Source organism: Setaria viridis, chromosome 7, assembly GCF_005286985.2.
Source record: "Setaria viridis chromosome 7, Setaria_viridis_v4.0, whole genome shotgun sequence".
Taxonomy (NCBI): domain Eukaryota; kingdom Viridiplantae; phylum Streptophyta; class Magnoliopsida; order Poales; family Poaceae; genus Setaria; species Setaria viridis.
The window spans coordinates 23599280-23621757 of record NC_048269.2 but is presented as its reverse complement, the minus strand read 5'-3'; the positions used below and the strand labels follow the sequence as shown (position 1 = coordinate 23621757).

At 44.0% G+C, this 22478-nt stretch overlaps 2 protein-coding genes across 4 annotated transcripts; both read left to right on the top strand.

Moving 5' to 3' along the window:
- Positions 1-15: 15 nt before the first annotated feature.
- Positions 16-2008, top strand: LOC117864342 (protein LOW PSII ACCUMULATION 1, chloroplastic). 2 transcript variants are annotated; one of them, XM_034748408.2, is made up of 4 exons: positions 16-687; positions 790-1383; positions 1471-1521; positions 1633-2008. In XM_034748408.2, the coding sequence occupies exons 1-4, from the start codon at positions 431-433 to the stop codon at positions 1772-1774; spliced, it is 1044 nt and encodes a 347-aa protein (XP_034604299.1). In that variant the 5' UTR covers positions 16-430; the 3' UTR covers positions 1775-2008. The 2 variants fall into 2 exon arrangements, with proteins under 2 accessions (XP_034604299.1, XP_034604300.1); XM_034748409.2 differs by having other exon boundaries at positions 16-692.
- Positions 2009-2539: 531 nt separating this feature from the next.
- Positions 2540-18631, top strand: LOC117864340 (DNA mismatch repair protein MSH1, mitochondrial). 2 transcript variants are annotated; one of them, XM_034748403.2, is made up of 22 exons: positions 2540-2835; positions 3433-3565; positions 3653-3750; positions 3860-3935; positions 4277-4396; positions 6548-6595; positions 7145-7209; positions 7907-7992; positions 8446-8610; positions 9105-9214; positions 9659-9764; positions 9853-9928; positions 11379-11437; positions 11966-12033; positions 13486-13659; positions 13882-14088; positions 14400-14656; positions 15022-15165; positions 15742-15793; positions 16559-16858; positions 17142-17846; positions 17942-18631. In XM_034748403.2, the coding sequence occupies exons 1-22, from the start codon at positions 2726-2728 to the stop codon at positions 18167-18169; spliced, it is 3387 nt and encodes a 1128-aa protein (XP_034604294.1). In that variant the 5' UTR covers positions 2540-2725; the 3' UTR covers positions 18170-18631. The 2 variants fall into 2 exon arrangements, with proteins under 2 accessions (XP_034604294.1, XP_072151032.1); XM_072294931.1 differs by lacking the exons at positions 2540-2835; positions 3433-3565; positions 3653-3750; ... (1 more) ...; positions 4277-4396; positions 6548-6595 and having other exon boundaries at positions 7159-7193.
- Positions 18632-22478: the final 3847 nt, after the last annotated feature.

The following is a 22478-nucleotide window of genomic DNA, read 5'->3' as shown; positions in this document are numbered from 1 at the left end:
CACTATTGTTGCTGAACTCTGCATAGGTTACCCTTTAGAGTCTCTGGAGGCATAATTTGGGTTGTGGGATGATGTGAATCGATTTTTTAGACTGGAATCAAGGCGATTAGTTGATTCTGGGCTTGTTAGTACTTGGATTTCAGTCTCACTCATGTAGGCATGTGCTTGTGGCTTGTGCACCTGGCGGGCGTTGAAGCAGGGCTGTCAATCGGGCACGACTCTGCAGGTCTACAGCCATGGTATACACTATACTTCCTCTCCGTTTCAAATCGTATAAAGACCAAAACGACCTACGAACGGAGAAGAAATACCAAAAATTTGAAACGGAGGAAGCAGCGAAGGTGCACAAGAGTGGATGCGGCCGCGTAAGGCCCAGGCTCGTCCTCGCTGTTGCGACTGCCGCCACAAGCCAAGTAGTAGCGGTTAGAAGATGCGGACCAGACGCTATGGTCTGCACTCTGCACGCACACGCAAGCCTCCCGTCCCGAGATGGCGGCGACCCTCCGGTCTCCTCCCCCCACCTCCGTCTCCGTCCCATGCGCTGCCATCGGCGCCTCGCTCCACTTCTCGCTGCCAGTGTCTCGCAAGCCATCGGTCTCCTGCAACAGAGCATGCCGCGCCGGCATCCGGTGCTCCGCTGCGAACAAGCCCTCCCCTCCTCCCCCCACCACTCCGGACAGCAGCGAGGTAAGGTAGCCGCCGCCGCCTTCTGCTTGTTCCCGCTCAGTGTGCCTAAAATTTCCTGGCGCTCTGGAGTCCGTGGGGTCCTCACCGTCCGGTGTGTCGCAGTTCCATGGCGAAGATACGGAGTGAGGTGCTGTCCCCGTTCCGGTCGGTGCGGATGTTCTTCTACCTCGCGTTCATGGCCAGCGGCGCGCTGGGCGGCCTCATCGCGCTCACGCGGCTCCTCCCGGCGTTGTCCGACCCCGCGAGGGCCGCCGGCGCCGCCGACACGCTCAAGGGCCTGGGCATCGACGTCGCGGCCGTCTCGCTCTTCGCCTTCCTCTACTCGCGCGAGAGCAGGGCCAAGGACGCGCAGGTGGCCAGGCTCGCGCGGGAGGAGCGCCTATCCAGGCTCAAGCTCCGCGCCGGCGCCGGCGACGTCGCCAGGCCGTTCGCGCTCGGCGAGCTGCGCGGCACCGCGCGGCTTGTCATCGTGGCGGGGCCCGGGGAGTTCGTCGCCGAGTCGTTCCGGCGGAGCCAGCCGCTCCTGAGGGAGCTCGCGGAGCGGGCCGTGCTGGCGGTGCCCTTCGCCACGGACGGGAACACGCCCGAGCTGCGGATCGACGGGGGCGGCGACGAGGATGGCGTCGGTGACGAACTTGCCAGGAGGAGCAAGAGGCTCTGGCAGCTCACGCCGGTGTACACCACCGAATGGGCGCAGTACGAAACACGCTGACATGTTCACAAATCACAACCTTGTTTGGTGGTCTCGCGTTGATTTCAGCTTCTTGTGCCTGATGATTGCAGGTGGTTGGACGATCAGAAGAAACTCGCCGGCGTGCCACCTGATTCCCCCGTGTGAGCACCTCGAGACTCGCCTCTGATCTCTCAACGTTTTTCTGAAGATTTCAGCCTTGTCAGGTTGGATCGACTTGTTCTCTTACCCTGGATGTCCACGCTGTGTTGCAGGTACCTCTCGCTCCGGATGGACGGGCGCGTCCGCGGCAGCGGCGTGGGTTACCCGCCGTGGCAAGCGTTCGTGGCGCAGCTGCCGCCGGTGAAAGGGATGTGGTCGGGTCTTCTCGACGGGATGGACGGCAGGGTGCTCTAGGCCAACACTGCAAGAAGCCCCCTGTTTTGCTGAGGCATGTTTAGCTAGATGTGACCAGTGCTTACAAGGATGCTTTACTTGTTCATGAGAGTTGAAACTGAGAACGTATTAGTAATTTAGTATAGCAGCACACGTCAATTAAAGACAGACATCAGGTGTATAGCCCATGTATGGTAAATCAGAATGCACGAGCCCATTTCGTTTCATTTATAGACGGGAGTTCAGAGTACTCAATTATATGTGTTCTTTTATTAGATTACTCGGTGCTTGTTTTTTTTTTAAAAAAAAAGGTCGAGAGATGGCTTTTGAGGAGTGTTTGTGTTGATAATGGATCATCCTATTCTAATTTCGATCACAACCAGGCAACCAACTTGTGCTGATTCTATGAATGATTCGCCACTTCATTTCTCGCATGTTTTTACTTAGACAGGAGGTTTAGAACAAGCTAGCTAGTTCATTTTAAAAAATAGCTTATGTTAAACATCATATTTAAAAAAGAAATACTATTTGGTTGGAGTATGTTAATAACGAGGTATTCCAATAGATTTCAACGATGCTCGTTGGAAAAGAAGGTAAGAAACAAGCACAAGTTTTCGGAAGTCAGAACTGAGAACACAAACCGTTCGCTGGGCCTGCCAGCGCGAGGGCCCAGGGACCGTGAGCCCGTGACCCCAACGGGCCCACCAGAGCAACCGCTACGGGAAGCGTGCGCACTACCACGAGAAACGTGTGCGACGGGAACCTCTCCCCGACCTCTGCCTCCTTCACTGCCGCCCGCGCCCCGACACAACCCCAAAACCCCACCTCTCCCCTCCGGTCCGCCCGCGTCTCCGGGCCTCCACTTACTCCTCCCCCGCCGCCTCCCATTCCGGCGGGGACGCGACGCCGGCGCGGATACCAGCGCCGCGAAGCCCTTGCACACCGCCGTTCTTCCCGCAGCGCGGCGGCGCCATGCAGCGGGTGCTCGTGAGCTCGCTCGTGGCCGCCACGCCGCGGTGGCTCCCCCTCGCCGACTCCATCCTCCGGCGGCACCGCCCGCGCAGCTCCCCACTCCCCATGCTGTGAGCTTCCTTCCATCCCCACCTCCGGAGCATTGGAGTTGGACGCGTTTCTGTCTCGTTCTGTCGACTTCTTTTTTTTTGCCGTGATGGGATTTTTTTTCTGTTCCTTTTTTCAACGTGGAGCATGAAACCCGCAATCCGACGGCACTCGTGTGGATTTAGAGTGCGGCCAGTGCAGTGAGTTTTTTTAGCGGCTTTGTTGATGTTTTGAGCGAATCGCTATATATTTGAATCCCTTGGTAAATCGAGAACTAAATTGAGTACTGTCTGATTGGAGCGCCCTGAAACTCTGAACAAATATGTACACCTATACTAGCTACAAAATGCATACGAGAGTAGCCATGTCCACGTTTGGATCGTTGGCATAGAGAGTAACCATGTACACGTTTGGATTGTTGGCATATAGTTTGCATTGTATTTGCAGTATTCTTGTAGGTATAAGAAGGAACGTGCAATTCAGTTTGGTATAAGCACAGATGTGTGATATGACTTGATTGGTGGCAAATTGTTGCCCAATGTACCTCATCAATTAAGATTTAGTATTGCTCCGTGGCCCGTCACATTGCTTCCATAATCTTGATGACCCTTTTGCTCCAGGCTATTCAACCGGAGGACTTGGTCCAAACCCAGGAAGGTCTCACGAGGCATTTCAATGGCATCTAGGAAAGCTAACAAACAGGGAGAATATTGTGACGAAGGCATGCTTTCACATATCCTGTGGTGGAAAGAGGTTCTTGCAAACAGCTGATATCTCTACCCATGTACCAAGTCCGATGCTTCTGTTATTTATTGTTGCTCTACTATTTGATGTTTTCAGAAAATGGAGAGGTGCAGAAAACCGTCATCTGTGCAATTGACTCAGAGGCTTGTGTATTCAAATATATTAGGGTTGGATACAACTTTAAGAAATGGAAGGTGAAGCATATGCTTTATGCATGCTTACCATAATTATGCCCATTTCCTTTCTTTTCTGGAAAGGTTAACATGATGTTATCACTGACACAATACTGGTACAATTTCTCAGCTTGAAAGATGGAACACTGAACATGGAAATTTTGCAATTTAAATCGAAGTTTCCTCGTGAGGTTCTACTTTGCAGAGTATGCTACTATCTAATGTTCCATTAAGTTTTATGTTTTTGACAATTTTGAATTGAATAAAAATTCGGTATTCCATAAGTTTCTAGTCAAAGGAAAAATAAAATCTTAATGCTGTCAAAGCCGGCATGGTTCATAGTCAGACATCTTTCAGAGATAATATGTCAGGATAGCATTCAGACATATTATATTTCTCTCTGTTGTCATTCATTTATTCTCTCCGATCCAAGTTGGGAAATTCATTTAAGTACAGTGACCTTTTATCTTTCATGCTATGAATTGCCCCGACAATAATGACTTGAAAATAATAAGAATTTAACATATTTGATGATTTTGTTACTCAGGTAGGAGATTTCTATGAAGCTATTGGTTTTGATGCCTGCATTCTCGTAGAGCATGCAGGCTTAAATCCTTTTGGTGGCTTGCGTTCTGATAGTATTCCAAAAGCTGGGTGTCCAGTCATGGTATGCTATTATATAACATTATTTCTGCTATGCAATTTTGATTTGCTAACCAAAGTTCTTAGAGAATCATCAACGGGTTGGAATGTAGAGAAATATCAAGAAGTAACTGGAGAATATCAAACCTTAACATTTCTAGCATATTCAGATTTTGGTAACCTATCTATACCTCATGTGACATAATCTGCATGTCAAATTATTTGATAACTACAACTGTAACCTTTTCATTTAGGATATAAGGTTTACTTCTAATACATCAATATTTTTGCATATTGCCTGTACTTTACTTTTTTTTTGCCATTTAAACATGATAAGCTTTGAAACTTAAATTTCCTTACTCAAGTCTCATTTATCTGCAATTTTCTACGGTAATAAGGGTAATAAGCATATCTACTAGACTGCGATTTCTGTCTAGAGATCGTCATATACATCTAGAAAGCCGTATGCTTTGGAAGAAGCTTGTACAGTTTGGGAAGGGGTTTTTTGAGAAAAAAGAAGAATCTACTTCAACCGATATGCCCTTAGGCACGGCCATACATAACATAGAAATCACACATGGAAGTGGTGGGCAATTAGCTAGAGCAGCAGGTGCTGTAGCGAAACTGATTGCAAAAGAGGGTAAATTGGCCACTTTAAGATTACAATCTGGGGAGGTCCGTTTGGTATCCCAAAACTGCTTAGCAACAGTCGGACCTGTGGGTAATGTTGGGGTGAACCAAAAAAGTTTGGGTAGAGCCGGATCTAAGTGTTGGCTAGGTAAACGCCCCGTAGTAAGAGGGGTAGTTATGAACCTTGTGGACCACCCCCATGGGGGCGGTGAAGGGAAAGCCCCCATTGGTAGAAAAAAACCCACAACCCCTTGGGGTTATCCTGCGCTTGGAAGAAGAACTAGGAAAAGGAAAAAATATAGTGATAGTTTTATTCTTCGTCGCCGTAAGTAAATACGTAACTAGGAATATGGAAAATTGCATTTTTGGAATTTGCAATAATGCGATGGGCGAACGACAGGAATTGAACCTGCGCATGGTGGATTCACAATCCACTGCCTTGATCCACTTGGCGACATCCGCCCCTTATCCAGCTAAAGGATTTTCTCTTTTTTCCATTCATCATTATTCTATTTATTCTGACCTCCATACCTCGATCGAGATAGTGGACATAGGATGCCACTCTTTAAAATGAAGAAAAGGAGTAATCAGCTGTGACACGAAAAAAACGAATCCTTTTGTAGCTCGTCATTTATTGGCAAAAATCAAAAAGGTTAATATGAAGGAGGAGAAAGAAATTATAGTAACGTGGTCCCGGGCATCTAGCATTCTGCCCGCAATGGTTGGCCATACAATCGCGATTCATAATGGAAAGGAACATATACCTATTTACATAACAAATCCTATGGTAGGTCGCAAATTGGGGGAATTCGTGCCTACTCGGCATTTCACGAGTTATGAAAGTGCAAGAAAGGACACTAAATCTCGTCGTTAACTGAATTCAGAATAGAAAGATTCAGAATAAACAAAGAAATACCCAATATCCTGTTGGAACAAGATATTGGGTATTTCTGGCTTTCCTTCCTTCAAAAATTCCTATATGTTAGTAGAAAAACCTTATCCATTAAGAGATGGAACTTCAAGACCAGCTAGGTCTAGAGGGAAGTTGTGAGCATTACGTTCGTGCATTACTTCCATACCAAGATTAGCACGGTTGGTGATATCAGCCCAAGTATTAATAACGCGACCTTGACTATCAACTACAGATTGGTTGAAATTGAAACCATTTAGGTTGAATGCCATAGTACTAATACCTAAAGCAGTGAACCAGATCCCTACTACAGGCCAAGCAGCCAAGAAGAAGTGTAAAGAACAAGAGTTGTTGAAACTAGCATATTGGAAGATTAATCGACCAAAATAACCATGAGCAGCCACAATGTTATAAGTCTCTTCTTCTTGACCAAATTTGTAACCCTCATTAGCAGACTCATTTTCAGTGGTTTCCCTGATCAAACTATAGGTTACCAAGGAACCATGCATAGCACTGAATAGGGAACCGCCGAATACACCAGCTACACCTAACATGTGAAATGGATGCATAATGATCATGTTTCATCGATTCATAGCTTAATGTTTTGTTGAGCATAATGATCAAGTTCTTTTGCAGAATTTACGGCAGACATTGGATGATTTGACTCGATGTGGTTATTCTGTGGTAAGATTTTGAAGTCATTTCCATTTGCCTGACAGAATACATTTGTGGTATCTGAATGTAAACATAACTATGAGTTCTGAAAGCCTAAAATGCCTGTTCCAACTTCCAACAACCCATAAGATAAGTACACTACAACCTGCAGGAGCTGTAGCAAGATTATTTGGAGTTGTAATCGTGTTGGGTTTTATACGGCAGTCAGGATGCAATTACTTGATTGTTCTGGGCTTCTGGCGACTAGGTGCCCTCATGATGCCGTGTCTTGTGTCTTTTTCCCACTCATTGCATCCCCTCATGTGGATATGACTCTGTCGCCCCATGGGTGACACTGCTCAAATATTTCTGCCATTATGCTTACAAATCCATTCAGTTATGAGCAGTACCAAATCATACAGTTCAATCCATAACTATGTAGTGAAAGTGCAGATTTGAAATTTTGATTTTGTCTATTACTATTGACATATGTAATATCATTTTACCAGTCAGCATCTTGATACAAATTATTTTCTAGTGAAATTCGTAGTTATTTTATCTGTTAATTTTATCTTGCAGTGCATAGTTGAGGAAATCCAAGGCCCAGTTCAAGCCCGTGCCCGGAAAGGTCGATTTATTTCTGGGTAATTGCAGAACTATGTAATATAATGTAGAAGTTGTGCACAACGCTTTATTGTATTCTGGGGGAATGAGTGATATTTTATTATTTTGAGAATTACTGTTTCACAATGTTAATTTAGTACTGTTTTGTCTGTACCTAGCTTATTGATGGTGACATTGTGCTGTTGCCGACTATACGAGGAACTAATTTGTTCCTTTCGCTGCAGTCCTTATCCACCCACAACTCTTATGTCTCATTTGGCAAAAAATAAACCAAGCTTGAGGAGGGATGGGTAATATATTGCAATGGCACCTGTCACATCTAGGCTCCACCAGGCTTACCTTAAGTGGAAACAATTAGCTTTCTTAAACACTCCTCATATCTAGGCTTCAATGCGCCTGTGCCATGTACTCAAAATAGATTGCTATTATTTGTTTCTTAGAATTGCACTAGTCAGGTCTAGGTCCTGAACTCAAAACGATTACAGTACTCACATAGATGGTTTCATCATAACTTGTCAGATGCTTGACGTTACATGGTGATGTATTGATTTTCTAATTTGGTGATGTAGTGTTTGTTCTCATTGAATGCATTCATTCTTACAATAACACTGGGCTACTGGCAAGTTGGTGTATTAAGAACTTTTACTGCATCTATTCTCTCTGGGTGGATACTTTATTCAATTCACTATCTTAAAGTTTTTCTTTCTTTTTTTACAGGCATGCCCATCCTGGTAGTCCTTATGTGTTTGGTCTTGCGGAAGTAGATCATGATGTAGAGTTCCCTGATCCCATGCCTGTAGTTGGTAAGTTATGCTTGAATATTTCTATCCCATCCCACTTTCTTCATAGAAATGTTAGCCAATTTTTTGCTGTATACTATTGGCTTGTAGACAACATCATGCATGAAATTAGAGTGGTGAAAAGCCTAGTCAATTGTCTGATATAGAATGCTGATCTCTTTTGTTGGGAAATTCGTTTTTTTTCCCATATGAATTGACTGTATAGCGACTTGTTATAACTTCTTATGCTGATATTGATTGTTGAGTAATATATGTGTTGCTACAAACTTTTTATGTTTGCATCATTATGCACTACTGTGTTCCTGCTTCCTGGAAGCATTGTGCGACGTTTTAAGTTTTAAAATGCGTCAATATTTCTATGTTCATGGCTTTTGAATTCCCTAGTCAATTACTCAATGCCATTAGGCCACTGGGTGCTGATTTGAGATAGTACATCATGGTGTTCTTATTCATCAGGGATTTCACACTCTGCAAAAGGCTATTGCTTGATATCAGTTCTAGAGACCATGAAAACTTATTCAGCTGAGGAGGGCTTAACAGAGGAGGCTGTGGTTACTAAACTTCGCATATGTCGTTATCACCATCTATACCTTCACACTTCTTTGAGGAATAATTCTTCAGGTTGGAATTTATATTGTTGAGCGATTTTTTTCATTCTTATATTCTCTATTTTGTTTGACCTAGAATCCATTATTTGGAACTTGACATCAGAATCTTCTAACTTATTCTGTTATCATGGCCTTATTTTCAATTTCAGATGCAATCATTTGACCCACGTTCATTAAAATCTTTAGAACGTATACTATATGGAACGTTGAGTAGCATCTTTTTTTCACAGTTGTCTGGCTTGGAGCTTTGTTTCTCTAAACACATTTTGAAAGGCAGTTATGTGTCCACACCATTTTCTACATGTATTGAGGCATTTAGCAGTGAAATATTTTAATAGATTTTGTTGTTATCACTTTGCTGCCTGACGTAAGAGGCTCTGCATATAGGAACAGTAATGTAATTTATGGAAGCAGAGTTGATATGTATTATTAGCACTACAATATGCATCCAAACAGAGGCTGTTTTGAACTTTGCTGTTTATAATATATTCTATCGTTTGCTTGTAGGGACATCACGCTGGGGGGAATTTGGTGAAGGAGGGCTCTTGTGGGGAGAGTGCAGCGGGAAGTCCTTTGAGTGGTTTGATGGTTCACCCATCGAGGAACTTTTATGTAAGGTCTGTCATGGCTGTATCTTATTGTCTTTTTAAGAGAACCATAAGTGAGGGCCCTATAGTAAATAAAACCATACAGATGGTCTTAAAGACCTGAAGACCAGAGTATCAACATTATACAAGTTCTGCAGTAAAAGAATATAAAGCCTCGAATGGTCTATGTGGAAGAGGGGGATTGCTTAGGAGTTTCTGCTTTTGGTTCATAGAATTTGGATCCCGAAATGTTCTTCCCAAACCCCAAATTGGCCCTAACAAAGATATAACATTGGAATCTCAATTAAAATTATTCTGATTGTTGATAATGTGTGGTCTCATAAATTTTCATTTGTTGCAACTTGCAATGGTTTTGCTTAGTTTATGGAGCTTTTAACGTGCCTCTTGCTAGTATTCTATATATTTCATTGAGCTCTTTATTTTGGTTCTTATAACTGGATTTAATTTGTCAAGGTACGGGAAATATATGGGCTTGATGAGAAAACTGTTTTTCGCAATGTCACCGTCTCACTGGAAGGCAGGCCCCAACCTCTTTATCTTGGAACTGCTACTCAAATTGGTACGCTGCAGCTTCCTTTGATATAGCTGATATTTTCAGAGAGTATTTTGAAGTCGACATATCATATTCTGGATTTCATGTGCTGTAGGAGTCATACCAACTGAGGGAATACCGAGTTTGCTAAAAATGGTGCTCCCTTCAAATTGTGGCGGCCTTCCATCAATGTATGTATTGTGGCTATTTGTTAGATTAACTACCTTGATTATTAGAAGATTTGTTTCCATGCTAGTCATTGAGATAATTCACTAGAATATGGCTAGATAGTGGCAATAGATATAGCTCGAGGTAGCCCTCACGCTGGAAGGCTCTGAGATTGATTCCTCTACTTCTTGCTTAATTACAAATTATTCTGCCGAGACTCTTATATAATGAGCTGGCCTTAACAAATCCTAAGTAACTCTCAGGTATATCTCTAATCCAAATCTAATGAAACTAAGTTAACTAGTATCTTTTGCTCTGGCCGGACTCTTCAGCCAGCGCTGGAACTTCTTGCCAAAGAAGTTGTCCTTTAACACCTGGACTTTACAACAACAACAACAACAACAACAACAACAACAACAACAACAACAACAACAACAACAACAACATAGCCTTTCAGTCCCAAGCAAGTTGGGGTAGGCTAGAGTTGAAATCCAACAAGAGTCACAAATCAGGGTTCGAGCACATGAATAGCTGTTTTCCAAGCACTCCATCCAGGCTAAATCTTTGGGTTTATTCCATCCCTTCAAATCTCCTTTTATTGCCTCTTCCCATGTCAATTTTGGTCTTCCTCTGCCTCTCTTCACATTATTGTCACGCCTTAGGGTTCCACTACACACTGGTCCCTCCGAAGGCCTTCGCTGGACATGTCTAAACCATCTCAGCCAGTGTTGGATAAGCTTTTCTTCAATTGGTGCTACCCCTAACCTATCACGTATATCCCTCATTCCGGACTCGATCCCTTCTCATATGACCACAAATCCAACGCAACATACGCATTTCCGCAACACTTACCTGCTGGACATGTTGTCTTTTTGTAGGCCAACATTCTGCACCATACAACATTGCAGGTCTAATCGCCGTCCTATGAAACTTGCCTTTTTAGCTTCAATGGTACCCTCTTGTCATATAAAATTCCTGATGCTTGGCGCCACTAAATCGACCCCGCTTTGATTCTATGACTAACATCCTCATCAATATCCCCATCTCGTTGTAGCATTGATCCCAAATATCGAAATGTATCCTTCCTGGGCACTACTTGGCTTTCCAAACTGACATCTCCCTCCTCATGTGTAGTAGTGCCAAAGTCACATCTTATATATTCAGTTTGAATTCTGCTGAGTCTAAAACCTTTTGACTCTAGGGTCTCCCGCTACAACTCCAGTTTCCTATTTACAATAACGCCTGGACTTTACTTTTGAAATTTAAAAGTAGCAACTACTGTGTGATATCAGTTAAGTATTGGTACACATAGTCATGTGCAACTAGTCTTTTACGCAAACTATGGAATCACACTGTGCACTGTATTATAGCACAAGGGTGGATTTATATGGGATACCAGCATGCCTTTTGCAATTTAATGGTTATGTGGGTTGGCTTTAATCCTTGAGATGTACCTTTTATTGTTATATGCAGGTATATTAGAGATCTTCTTCTTAATCCTCCATCATTTGATGTCGCGGCAGCGGTTCAAGGTAAAGTCTGTTACACCTCAGAGCTGTAATTAATTTGTGGAATACCTGGCTACTGGCTTGAGAGTCAGAACTTTGAGCTCATTGTGCAATATAATGTAAATATTTGATTTCTAAAGAACCACAATTTGTGTTAACTAGTATTAAATATTTTACAGACGATTCACAAAGGGGATCAAATGGAAAAGCTCTACATATAATTCTAGCTTAATTATTGATTGATCTTTGAGCTCTCTGCTAACTACATTCTGTTGATCTGAATATTATGACTCAAAACAACACTTGTGCTTGTGCAGACAATGTGCATAGCTGAGCTTCTATTTGTGTGTCATGCAGTTTTTGGAATCTTTGGTCTGGGTATTTCTCAACATTATTTCTTGGGGGTTTGAAAAATGGCAGTGTAGTATTTTTTTTTTACGTTTCCCAGTTTTCCAGAAACATTTACTGATTTGTTCTTGGAAACTTTTACTGAATTTGATGGAAATGTTAGTTCCAGTGCTAGATGATAACCCATTTATAACTTTGTTGCAGAGGCTTGCAGGCTTATGGGCAGCATAACTTGCTCCATTCCTGAATTTACTTGCATATCAGCAGCAAAGGTTACTTTCTATATTCTTGGAACAATATGCCCACTTGTCCCATCATTTATCATGTGGATTATTTTGCCTCTGATGTACTTTAATTTTTGAGAATTGAACTTGATTTTTTTTGAGTTTAGACCCTCATGTAATAACTTAAGTAGAACAACCAAAATTTGATGGACTAGCATAAAGCGCCCCTCTTATAGAAATCTGTTACTTAATTGCTCAAGTCTTGCATCTCTCATGCTTTTGCTTAAGTTAAGGGAGCAGGTAGAGCTCCATACTTTGGGCCATGCCCTGTAGTCAGCTACTAGCTGATGTATATGGCAGCAGTGCCATGAGTAGAGGGTAGTATGCCCTGTCACTTAGATGGTACAAGTAGTTGGTGGATACAATTGACTTTTGCTCTATAAAGAGTAGATGAGCAGCCGCAGCTCAGATCTGTTCGAGCAGCACCAAGTGTTCAAAGTGCTCTCTTTCTCATCTATCTCCTACCTCCAGCCAATGTTGTTCAAGGCAATCCCTCCATTTACTTATAGCTTCCTCAAATTCATATAGCTTTTGTATCTTCTAGAGCAAAAGTGGCCATCTAGCAGCACTACTTCCTCAAATTCATTCATATAGCTTTTGTAAATCAGACAATCCCTCCGTTTACTTATATTGGGCTTGCTTTTGCTGATTTACATATGCCAAAGGCAAATACACTAACCAAGCAACACGTGTGATACTTTGTCTTATATGACACATTTTTTTTTGGGTATTATATGACAATATTGTTTGTGCTCTAGTTGGAAGGCAGCCAACAACAGAGCACATGCTAATCAATGAAACAATAATGTATAGATTATTAGGATAGAAGTTTGCACGATCACCTTGTTTTCATATAAATATATCCACTTACTAATAGTGCACAACATCTCATGTATTGAGTACACCACTGTCTGAGAGATCTGGCATGCATTCAGAGGGAATAACCAAAGTAGTATTGAAGGTATTTTGCCAATTATGCAAGTCAAATTCAATTTAGAGAAATCATGTTATTCAACTGATGTTTCTCTCACACTTGTGTAATTTGAAACATAATAGCATCTCGATGTGCAACGTAGATTAGAAGAAAAGCAGTTACCCAATCACTTGTAAGAAGCAGTTCCAACAAGTTGAGATCGTCATAATCACCTCAATGCCAAACAGAACCTAGAATCATCAGATGGGTGAACATATTTCCTTCTTTTCCAGTCTGTTGGCATCTTGTTAGCTTCTAGGGTGTACATCCTATGGTGCCTTCTTCTTATTCCTTCAACTTGAAAAATTCATTATCTCCTGTTAGTTGGTGCTTATCAATGCTATCCTGGATTTTAATCTATCTCATGATGACCCTTCGACATTCATGATAGCACCTTTTCCTACTTAATTTTGTTGTACTTTACCATTTATTTGCCTGATACCAGTTGAGCAATGCTGGTTTTGCAGCTTGTGAAGCTACTTGAGTCCAAAGAGGTCAATCACATTGAATTTTGTAGAATAAAAAATGTCGTGGACGAGATTATGCTCATGAGCAGAAATGCTGAGCTTTCTGCTATCCTGAACAAATTGCTGGTACCTGCTTCTGTGGTTACCGGTTTGAATGTTGAAGCTGATATGCTAGTAAGTGCTGTTTAAAACTTTTTAAGTTTCTTTGGGAAGTCTAGATATTACATGTGATGCGGCACTTTGATTGCTGTAAACCTTTCTGTATCTTTAATTCTTTATGTATATACGTGTGATGTATATGGATGATATTTTTGCCATTCCTCATTTTATTTTGTATTGTTGAATTTCCCTTCCGTTCATTATTGATCTGGAGCATTTCTGTTTACTCTTTTGCAGATGAACGAATGTAGCTTTATTTCACAACGAATAGCTGAAGTGATTTCTTTAGGTGTTGAAAGTGATCAGGCAATAACCTCATTCGAATATATTCCAAGGGAGTTCTTTAATGATATGGAGTCATCTTGGAAGGGGCGTGTGAAAAGGATCCATGCTGAAGAAGAGTTTGCAAACGTTGATAGAGCTGCTGAGGCATTATCCACAGCGGTGGGTTTTGAGCAATCCATTTATGTTGAAAATTTTACTGCTCTTTTTTTTTTCTTGCATAGAATCAAATACTCCCTCCGTCCATAAATATATGGCGTTTAGGACAAGCTAGTTAGTTCAAATATATTTATGGATGGGGGTAGTATTTCCAATAGCCTGTAATGGCATCTATATTGAAGTTATTGAATAGTTTATGACCACATCCATGGCCTCCAGTCTGGGATATGATGCTGCAACATTAGCAGGAGACCATGCATTTTCTTGGATCCATCAATTGCTTGGGGGTATACTAATGCATATTGTGGTTTCAGGTCATTGAAGACTTTATGCCAATTATTTCAAGAATGAAATCTGTAATGTCCACAAATGGAGGTCCTAAAGGAGAAATATGTTATGCAAAAGATCATGAAGCTGTTTGGTTTAAAGGAAAGCGATTCACACCAAATGTATGGGCTAACACCCCTGGTGAGCAACAAATAAAACAACTGAAACCTGCAATTGATTCAAAAGGCAGAAAGGTTGGGGAGGAATGGTTTACAACGGCCAAAGTTGAGAATGCTTTAAACAGGTACTAGCCCGCAGTACTATAACCTTACTTAACAAATGCTTCAGAGGTTGGAGAAAAATGATGCTTTTCAGAGATCTGGCACCAACACAATTGCTTGGTTAAACACTGTATAGTTGGGTAATCATCAGAAAGTTGCTGCATCAGTACAATATATCATAGGAAAATGCCATTCGATGTTACTAAAATATATACAGTTTTGATGTTGAAAATGTTGCGTTCGTTAGTTGTTTTATGTCTAAAATATATACATGGTAGAAGCATCCTACAATAAGCTTGCGTTCATACACTTTAGGAGAACAATTGCGATGGAAAAGTTTTTTCGACGATAACTTTTGCTAAAATTATGCTGATGTTTGTGTGTTCAGGTACCATGAAGCTTGTGATAATGCTAAAAATAAAGTTCTTGAACTGTTGAGAGGGCTTTCAAGTGAATTGCAGGACAAGATTAACATACTTGTCTTTTGCTCAACGGTGCTCATCATAGCAAAAGCACTGTTTGGTCATGTTAGGTGATTACTCATCATGTTCTTTCTTTTTCCATCAGTCTATAACATTTCACTGGATAAAGCCTACATTCTTGCTATTCTGCTAGTTGCAAATTATCCCAGGTTTAAAATTTCGGCACCCAAGTAGCTCAACCAACCAAGCTTTGGAATGGTTACTGGTAGGAAATGGCTAATTGCAAAATGAATCGGCTAAAGGAAAAATTGTGCTTGATATATATTATATCTGACCTGAATTAAACAATTTTATCATGATTAAAATGACGGGTTGTTTGCATAAAGATCTGGTCGTTATCAATAGTAAACTGGTGGCTAGTCAGTCACCAAAATTAGCTCATGAATCTTGTTAAATTTCCAATTTCTATCATGCCGCAATATGAAATGTGGATATTTGGCGTATCACTCTGTTATTTAGCTGAGATATTTGCCAAGCTTCAGAGCCTACTGGCAACATTTTGCATTGTGTTTGGTGTTTGGCAAGGCCTGTTATCAGTTCTATCTGCTGTTATATTATTGTCTGGCAATCCATCTATGCTCAGTCAACTTATTCATGCTTTTTTTTAAAAAAAATATATTGAGCAGTGAGGCCAGAAGAAGAGGTTGGATGCTTCCTACTATATCTCACTTATCAAAGGTACTACTTTTTGAACCATATTTCTGTATTTTGAGTCTCACCTCCTCCCTCTGTCCTTCTATCCATACATCCATCCATGCAAATAGTCAATGAGTGTTTGTGTCTGTTGTATCCTAGTTCAAAATTTACTTCATGGCATTCAGGAATTATCTGGATTTAAGTAGTCATGTGTCAATTTCATTCATGCATATGCTAGTCCAGTTACAACAAAATTCAACATTATATGATGATGTTATATTTGTTCTAACCATATACATATATGAAATTACGGTTCTTTAATAGACACCAGCTGCTTCTAGTGGAAAACTTTGTAATTTATGTCTCATAACTTCATCAGGATGCTGGTATTGTCAAGTTTGACAACCTTACTCTGTTTTCTTATGTCAAGATAGTTCAAATGCATAGTCCACTAATCCTACCTAAATGAGAACTCTATATTTGTTAATAACTCATCTCCGCTGGATCTTTTTGTTTTGAAATGATCACTGTTGGATTGCTTCTGCACTAGTGTAACTAGGTTTTCTAATCGATCACAAGTTAGTCTAGTGGCTAGCAAGTTTCCTGCAGTGTGTTGGCCTGGCAGTATTGTTGATCGATGATGATACTTGAGTTTGGTTAAAGATGTGTTAATTTTGTTGGACCAGCCATGTTTATAAGATGGCAGTGGCAGCCATGAGCTGTGCTCTTTATACTTGTACATTTGCCGGATGACATGTTCCTTTCTTACACATTTTCTGTTTTCATACCTCGATTATACTTGTGTAGGACTGTGTTATGGAGGAAAGTTCAAGTAAAATGGAGTTAGCAGGGCTCTTCCCTTACTGGCTTGATGTTAATCAAGGGAATGCAATACTGAATGATGTTCACATGCGCTCTTTATTTGTTCTGACTGGTCCAAATGGTGGTGGTAAATCTAGTATACTGCGATCAGTCTGTGCAGCTGCATTGCTTGGAATATGTGGCCTGATGGTGCCTTCAGCTTCAGCTGTAATCCCACATTTTGATTCCATTATGCTGCATATGAAAGCGTATGATAGCCCAGCTGATGGGAAAAGTTCATTCCAGGTTTGTAACTTCACCTTTTTCTTCAGTCCAATTTGTTGTCATTGATGGGTTACATTCTCAGATGAATGCGGGTCACATTGCAACGTCTTGGTTATTTTCATGAATGGAATTTACCTGCTAAAGTCCATTATAGTGTTGTAAACTAATTAGGTTGGTTATTTTGACGTTTTATAGTCATCCAAGGGTCTTACCTTTTGCCACCTATTTGTTTCCTGATTCTAGAAAATTGTATGTGATTTTTTTGCTCCTATGATATCGAGTTTTGACTTCCTGTCCTTGGCAGATTGAAATGTCGGAGATACGCGCTTTAGTCAGCCGAGCCACTGATAGGAGTCTTATTCTGATTGATGAAATATGTAGGGGCACAGAAACTGCAAAAGGAACCTGTATAGCTGGTAGCATCATTGAGAGACTCGATACTGTTAACTGTCTAGGGATCATATCAACTCACCTACATGGCATTTTTGACCTGCCTCTCTCACTCAGCAATACTGAATTCAAAGCTATGGGAACTGAAGTGATTGATGGGTGCATTAATCCAACTTGGAGATTAATGGATGGTATCTGTAGAGAAAGCCTTGCTTTTCAAACGGCGAGGGGAGAAGGCATGCCTGACTTGATAATTAAAAGGGCTGAGGAGCTATATTTGACTATGAGTGCAAATAACAAGCAGACATCAATGGCCAGCAATGAACCTTCTAATGTCCGTACCTGTGTAAATGGCTTAATTGAGAAACCTGATTCTCTGAGAAACAGACTAGAAACTCTGCCTGGTACCTTTGAGCCACTGCGGAGGGAAGTCGAGAGCACTGTTACTGTGATATGCAAGAAGAAATTGTTGGATCTCTACAACAAAAGTAGCATCCCAGAATTGGTTGATGTGTTCTGTGTTGCTGTTGGCGCCAGAGAGCAACCACCACCTTCAACTGTTGGCAGGTCTTGCATCTATGTGATTATCAGAAGTGACAACAAGCTTTATGTTGGACAGGTAAATTATTGATCATATTTTCATGCATTTTCCAGTATCCAATGTTACTCTTTGGGGGGCATAAAATGTTGACATAGACCCCTTTCTACCTGCAGACAGATGATCTTGTGGGGCGTCTTCGTGCTCACAGATCGAAGGAAGGTATGCAGGATGCCACGATACTGTACATCGTGGTTCCTGGCAAGAGCGTTGCCTGCCAGCTGGAGACTCTTCTCATAAACCAGCTTCCTTTGAAGGGCTTCAAGCTCATCAACAAGGCAGATGGAAAGCACCGGAACTTTGGTATATCTCGTATCTCCGGAGAGGCAATTGCAACCCACTAAAATTCATCAGCTGAAGCTCTAATTTAGCTAGTTGACGTGAGCGGGAGCTTCATTTGCCATAGTCATCCCTTTTGGCTGCTCAGTAGGAGGCCGGAGCTAACTGACACCATATGCCGCCCCGATTTTGTTGAATTGGTAGTGGTAGCTAGCCTTGTGCATAGTAGGGGCATCTTTTCCTTTGTGCAAGGATGTACAACGCAAATGAATGAATGATTACCATGCTACTTTCGTTGCGCGACAGATCTAGTTAGTGCAGTCGATTGATTTGTTCAATCAGTGATTGTGCTCCTAGTGACGTGATAGCGTGATCACTTCGAGCAGCAGCTGGGCGCTCCTTTCTAGGGCACCAGGTCAAAATGAAACATGGGTGTGGATTAGATCCCAGGGGGCATGCTTTCGGATCCCTCTCAGCAAGGCCCCCCAGTATTCTATGATAAAGCTGCATTTTGTAGCTTGAAAGTACCGGCGATCAAACATGTCCCGAGCTCATGATTCCCATCATTAGATTCCATGGAGGCAGGCCTATCAATCATAAATCCCTGTGGCGTGGCATGAGCAAGAGATGCCCCAACTCTTCCCCGGCTGGATCCTGCCTGCCCTTACTACGCCCAGCGTTATGTGAAAGAAAGGTGAAGGGCGATCCTCGGCCTGTTCGCTTCAGCTTATTCAGCTGGCTTATCAGCTATCAAACAGTGTTTTCCTCTCACAACAGTGTTTTCCTCTCACAACAAATCAGCCTATCAGTTGCTGTTTCATGTAACAATCGCAGCACTGCCCATTTGGAATCTTGGAAGCTTGTAACGGGATCGCCATTTTGTGGACGAACTACTGGTACTACCCAGTTGGGTACGTGATGGTATATCTCTTGGCCTGTGCGCGCGAGCCCCCGACAAGGTCGGCTTCGGGAGGTCGGCATCCGATGCGGCTGACACCAACAAGCGACCTGCTCGCGTCGTCAGAACATGCACGCACGGGCGTGGGCGCGGGAGCGAGCGCGCCACGCCGCCACCGCGCTTGGTCTGCGGTTGGGCACGACGGCGACGGCCCGGAGGCCCGTACGCGCGCTACTAGTCCTGGTAACCGTGCGCCGCGGCATCATTGCGTCCCGCTGGTTACCCCTTCTCCCCATCATTGGGCTCGTCGCGCTGTGCGTGTCCTGCTGCCTGGGTCGCCCTCCCAGCGAGTGCAACGCTTCAACCAACTCGCAATCGCTTCTCGGCTATATTTGGAGCGCCAACAGCTTGGCTGGACCAGGAGTTTCAGCAGGGTCTGGGACTCTACCGTTGCTTGCATTGGCAGATGGAATCACGGGAAGGCTAGCTTAGCTATAACGACGACGGCGTTCTGATGGATCCCCGATGCATGCGTGCCTCTGCGAAACGGTTTTTTTCCGAATGTGTGCGCCGTGGGCGCGTGGTCCATGCCGCCCGCCTTCGACACGACACCGGCACGAACGCTCTTGATTCCGCATTCCAATAGTTGACGCTTTGGACACGTCCCAGTCCCAGGCCACCAGGCGCTCCCCCAGCTGGCTGCTCAGAGGTCAGAACACACAGAACTACGAAGTAGAACGACGACACAGCCGCGGTTCACGGCCATGTCGTCTGTCAGTCAGTGTGTGACGGACTGACGGTAGCTCGACGCTGCTACGTGCGTAAATGCTTTTTTTTAAGAGCACAAGTCGTCATCGTCACATGTGGCTGGGTGCTGCTGGGCTGCTGGCTTCACCAGGATTCAGAGTTCAGACCTGCTGCAATTCCTTTTTTCGCTAGGTTGGACTGGGACAAAGCAACGAAACAAGGGGAAAAGTCCAAGTACTTTGACAATGCTGGCCGTTTTGCCTTGGAAGGCCGGGCACGCACGGACCGTAGGCTACCTTAGGCCGGAATATCGGTCTCCCCTCCTGGGAGTAGGTCAAACAGCTGGAGGAGGGAAAGAAAAAAGTGTTCAAACCTGTGCCACACTGTAGCAAGGGCAGGGGCAGGGGATCGGAGCGCGACACACCATCGCGTCACGCGGGAAAGCGCCTGGCGCCGCCTGCAGGCTGCAGCCGTTAGCCGCCTCCCGGGCCAGGCCGAGAGCTGCTGGAGCGGAGGCATGTGACCGCCAGGAATCTACACTGCGCGCACCGCTGCCCGCTGCAGCGGCTGGCGCAGCGCGTCCTCTTGTCGTCTCGCCGCCTCGGCGTCCCGGCCGCCTGGTAGCGGCGGGGCCGGGAGCCCGGGACGCGTAGGGAAGCCGGGGCGCCTCCCCGTCAGGCTCGCCCCGGGCCGCTCGACGCCCCGCGATGCAATGCAACGCGCCAAGCGTGCCGCGCTGTAGGTCCGATCGCACCCCTCCCCCACGCGCGCAGGCGCAGCTCAGGCGCAGGTCCCTCCCTCCTCGATCCGATCCGCCCCCGCGCGCGGCCGCGGCTGTGGCCGTGCGGGTAAACCGGCTACGCCACCGTGTCTCGGCCTCTGGGGAGCCTGGCCGGCCCGTGTCTCCTGACCTGATCGGCCGACCACGACCACGCGGTCGCCTCCCGCGTCAAGGCAAGCATGCATCTCCGGCATAGGAAGCAGGGCACGTCACGAGGGAATGAAGCGCGTCGAGGCTAAAGAAAAAAGCCCCGGGGGAACGGCAGTGTCCCGTCTCCAGAGTGACCAACTGACTATGGACACCGAGACCCCGACTCCCCGAGCGACACGGCGTATCTAGCGGCTGATCCGGCCGTCGTCGTCCCGATTGATTGGCGGCGATCGGGATCACTCGCTGCCTCTGCTTCGCATTAGTTGCAGGCCCCCCGGCCAGGATCACCCGACCGAGCAGGCTGGAGACCGAGACCCAGATAACTGTCGCGCTCGGCTGGTTGCCTGGTTGGCTAGCGATTGGCCGTCGATGCTCCACGATCAGCAGGAGTCCGTCCAGGCCTCGAGGGAGCAGAGAGGGCCGGGAAAAGGGTTCCGTTCCATCCATCCGTCCAGGCTGCTGTGCTTTGGCTTAGCTCGTTCGCTTGGCTGCTGCGTTCGGCTGCTGGCTGCTGCGGCAAAGAGCTGCTGCGCGCTGCAGCTGCTGCGGCAGAGAGCCGAGCAGCAGCAGCCAGCTGCAAAGAAGCCAGCCGAACGAGCGCATGGATGGGGGCGAGCACAACGCAACGCAACAAAAAGCCAGCGCGCGCGTCCTTCCACCAAACATAATGGATCGTATCGCTTGATTGGATGGGTCATTCCATTTGCCCCGGAACATGCTGCTTCGTCCGCGTAACCGAAGATGGCGTTCCAGTGATGGCGACACAATCTTTATTTTATTTTATTTTTAGCTTCAACGCATGTGCAGATTTGAAAAAAAAAAGTTCAACTATAGTACGTTCACTTGAGAAGGTGGACAGTGGACAGTGGAGTGTACACCCTCTAGCAGCCTGGGCCTGGGGAAGGACTCGTCTGCAAGTCCGTCAAGTTTTGCACAAAGTAACCAATCCAATATTTTTTTACTAATACGAATATAATTTTTCCATTCCAATCACACAGATTGTACGAGTGGTAGTTCTCGAACTTTACGTAAACAGACACTAATTTAACACGCCGATTGAGTACAAACCTTAGGATGCAAGAGATATCAAAGGGGCAATGTTTTTTTTATTTGTGCCGGCAATCATTCTTAGGGTGTTTGGATAGCAGGTGTTAAATTTTAGCACCTGTCACATCGGATGTTTGGACACTAATTAGAAGTATTAAACATAGCCTAATTATAAAACTAATTGCACAACCCCTAGGCTAAATCGCGAGACGAATCTATTAAGCCTAATTAATCCATCATTAGCGAATGGTTACTGTAGCACCACATTGTCAAATCATGGACTAATTAGGCTTAATAGATTTGTCTCGCGATTTAGCCTAGGGGTTGTGCAATTAGTTTTGTAATTAGGCTATGTTTAATACTCCTAATTAGTGTCCAAACATCCGATGTGACAGGTGCTAAAATTTAGCACATGCCTCCCAAACACCCCCTAAGGGAATATAGAACTACTAATATGGGTAGGCAAGAAGTCCAATAATATCGTCTTTTGTCTTTTTATCCCCACTTCTTCCTTTAAAAATTTATAAAACCATGTGACTAGGATATCGTACTCTTATACTAGCTAGATTCTTATGCTTAAACAAAGAAAATCTTTGTTCCTATATGTTATGCGTTAACTGATAGTCTGATACACGGCCCTAATCATGCAACATTATGTGACTAATTGACTACAATTCTCCTCATGAACATTCCAATCCATGATTTATTTTAAGCCAACAAGTTCATATATTCATTTGCGTGATTTTGCAAC

Excerpts from the sequence above, each read along its gene's own strand:
- LOC117864342 (XM_034748408.2), top strand. The coding sequence starts at position 431 with ATGCGGACCAGACGCTATGGTCTGCACTCTGCACGCACACGCAAGCCT. Across the intron at positions 688-789 it reads CCACTCCGGACAGCAGCGAG|TTCCATGGCGAAGATACGGA; the intron begins GTAAGGTAGCCG and ends GGTGTGTCGCAG. Across the intron at positions 1,522-1,632 it reads GTGCCACCTGATTCCCCCGT|GTACCTCTCGCTCCGGATGG; the intron begins GTGAGCACCTCG and ends GCTGTGTTGCAG.
- LOC117864340 (XM_034748403.2), top strand. The coding sequence starts at position 2,726 with ATGCAGCGGGTGCTCGTGAGCTCGCTCGTGGCCGCCACGCCGCGGTGG. Across the intron at positions 7,993-8,445 it reads TGATCCCATGCCTGTAGTTG|GGATTTCACACTCTGCAAAA; the intron begins GTAAGTTATGCT and ends CTTATTCATCAG. Across the intron at positions 15,166-15,741 it reads GCACTGTTTGGTCATGTTAG|TGAGGCCAGAAGAAGAGGTT; the intron begins GTGATTACTCAT and ends TATATTGAGCAG.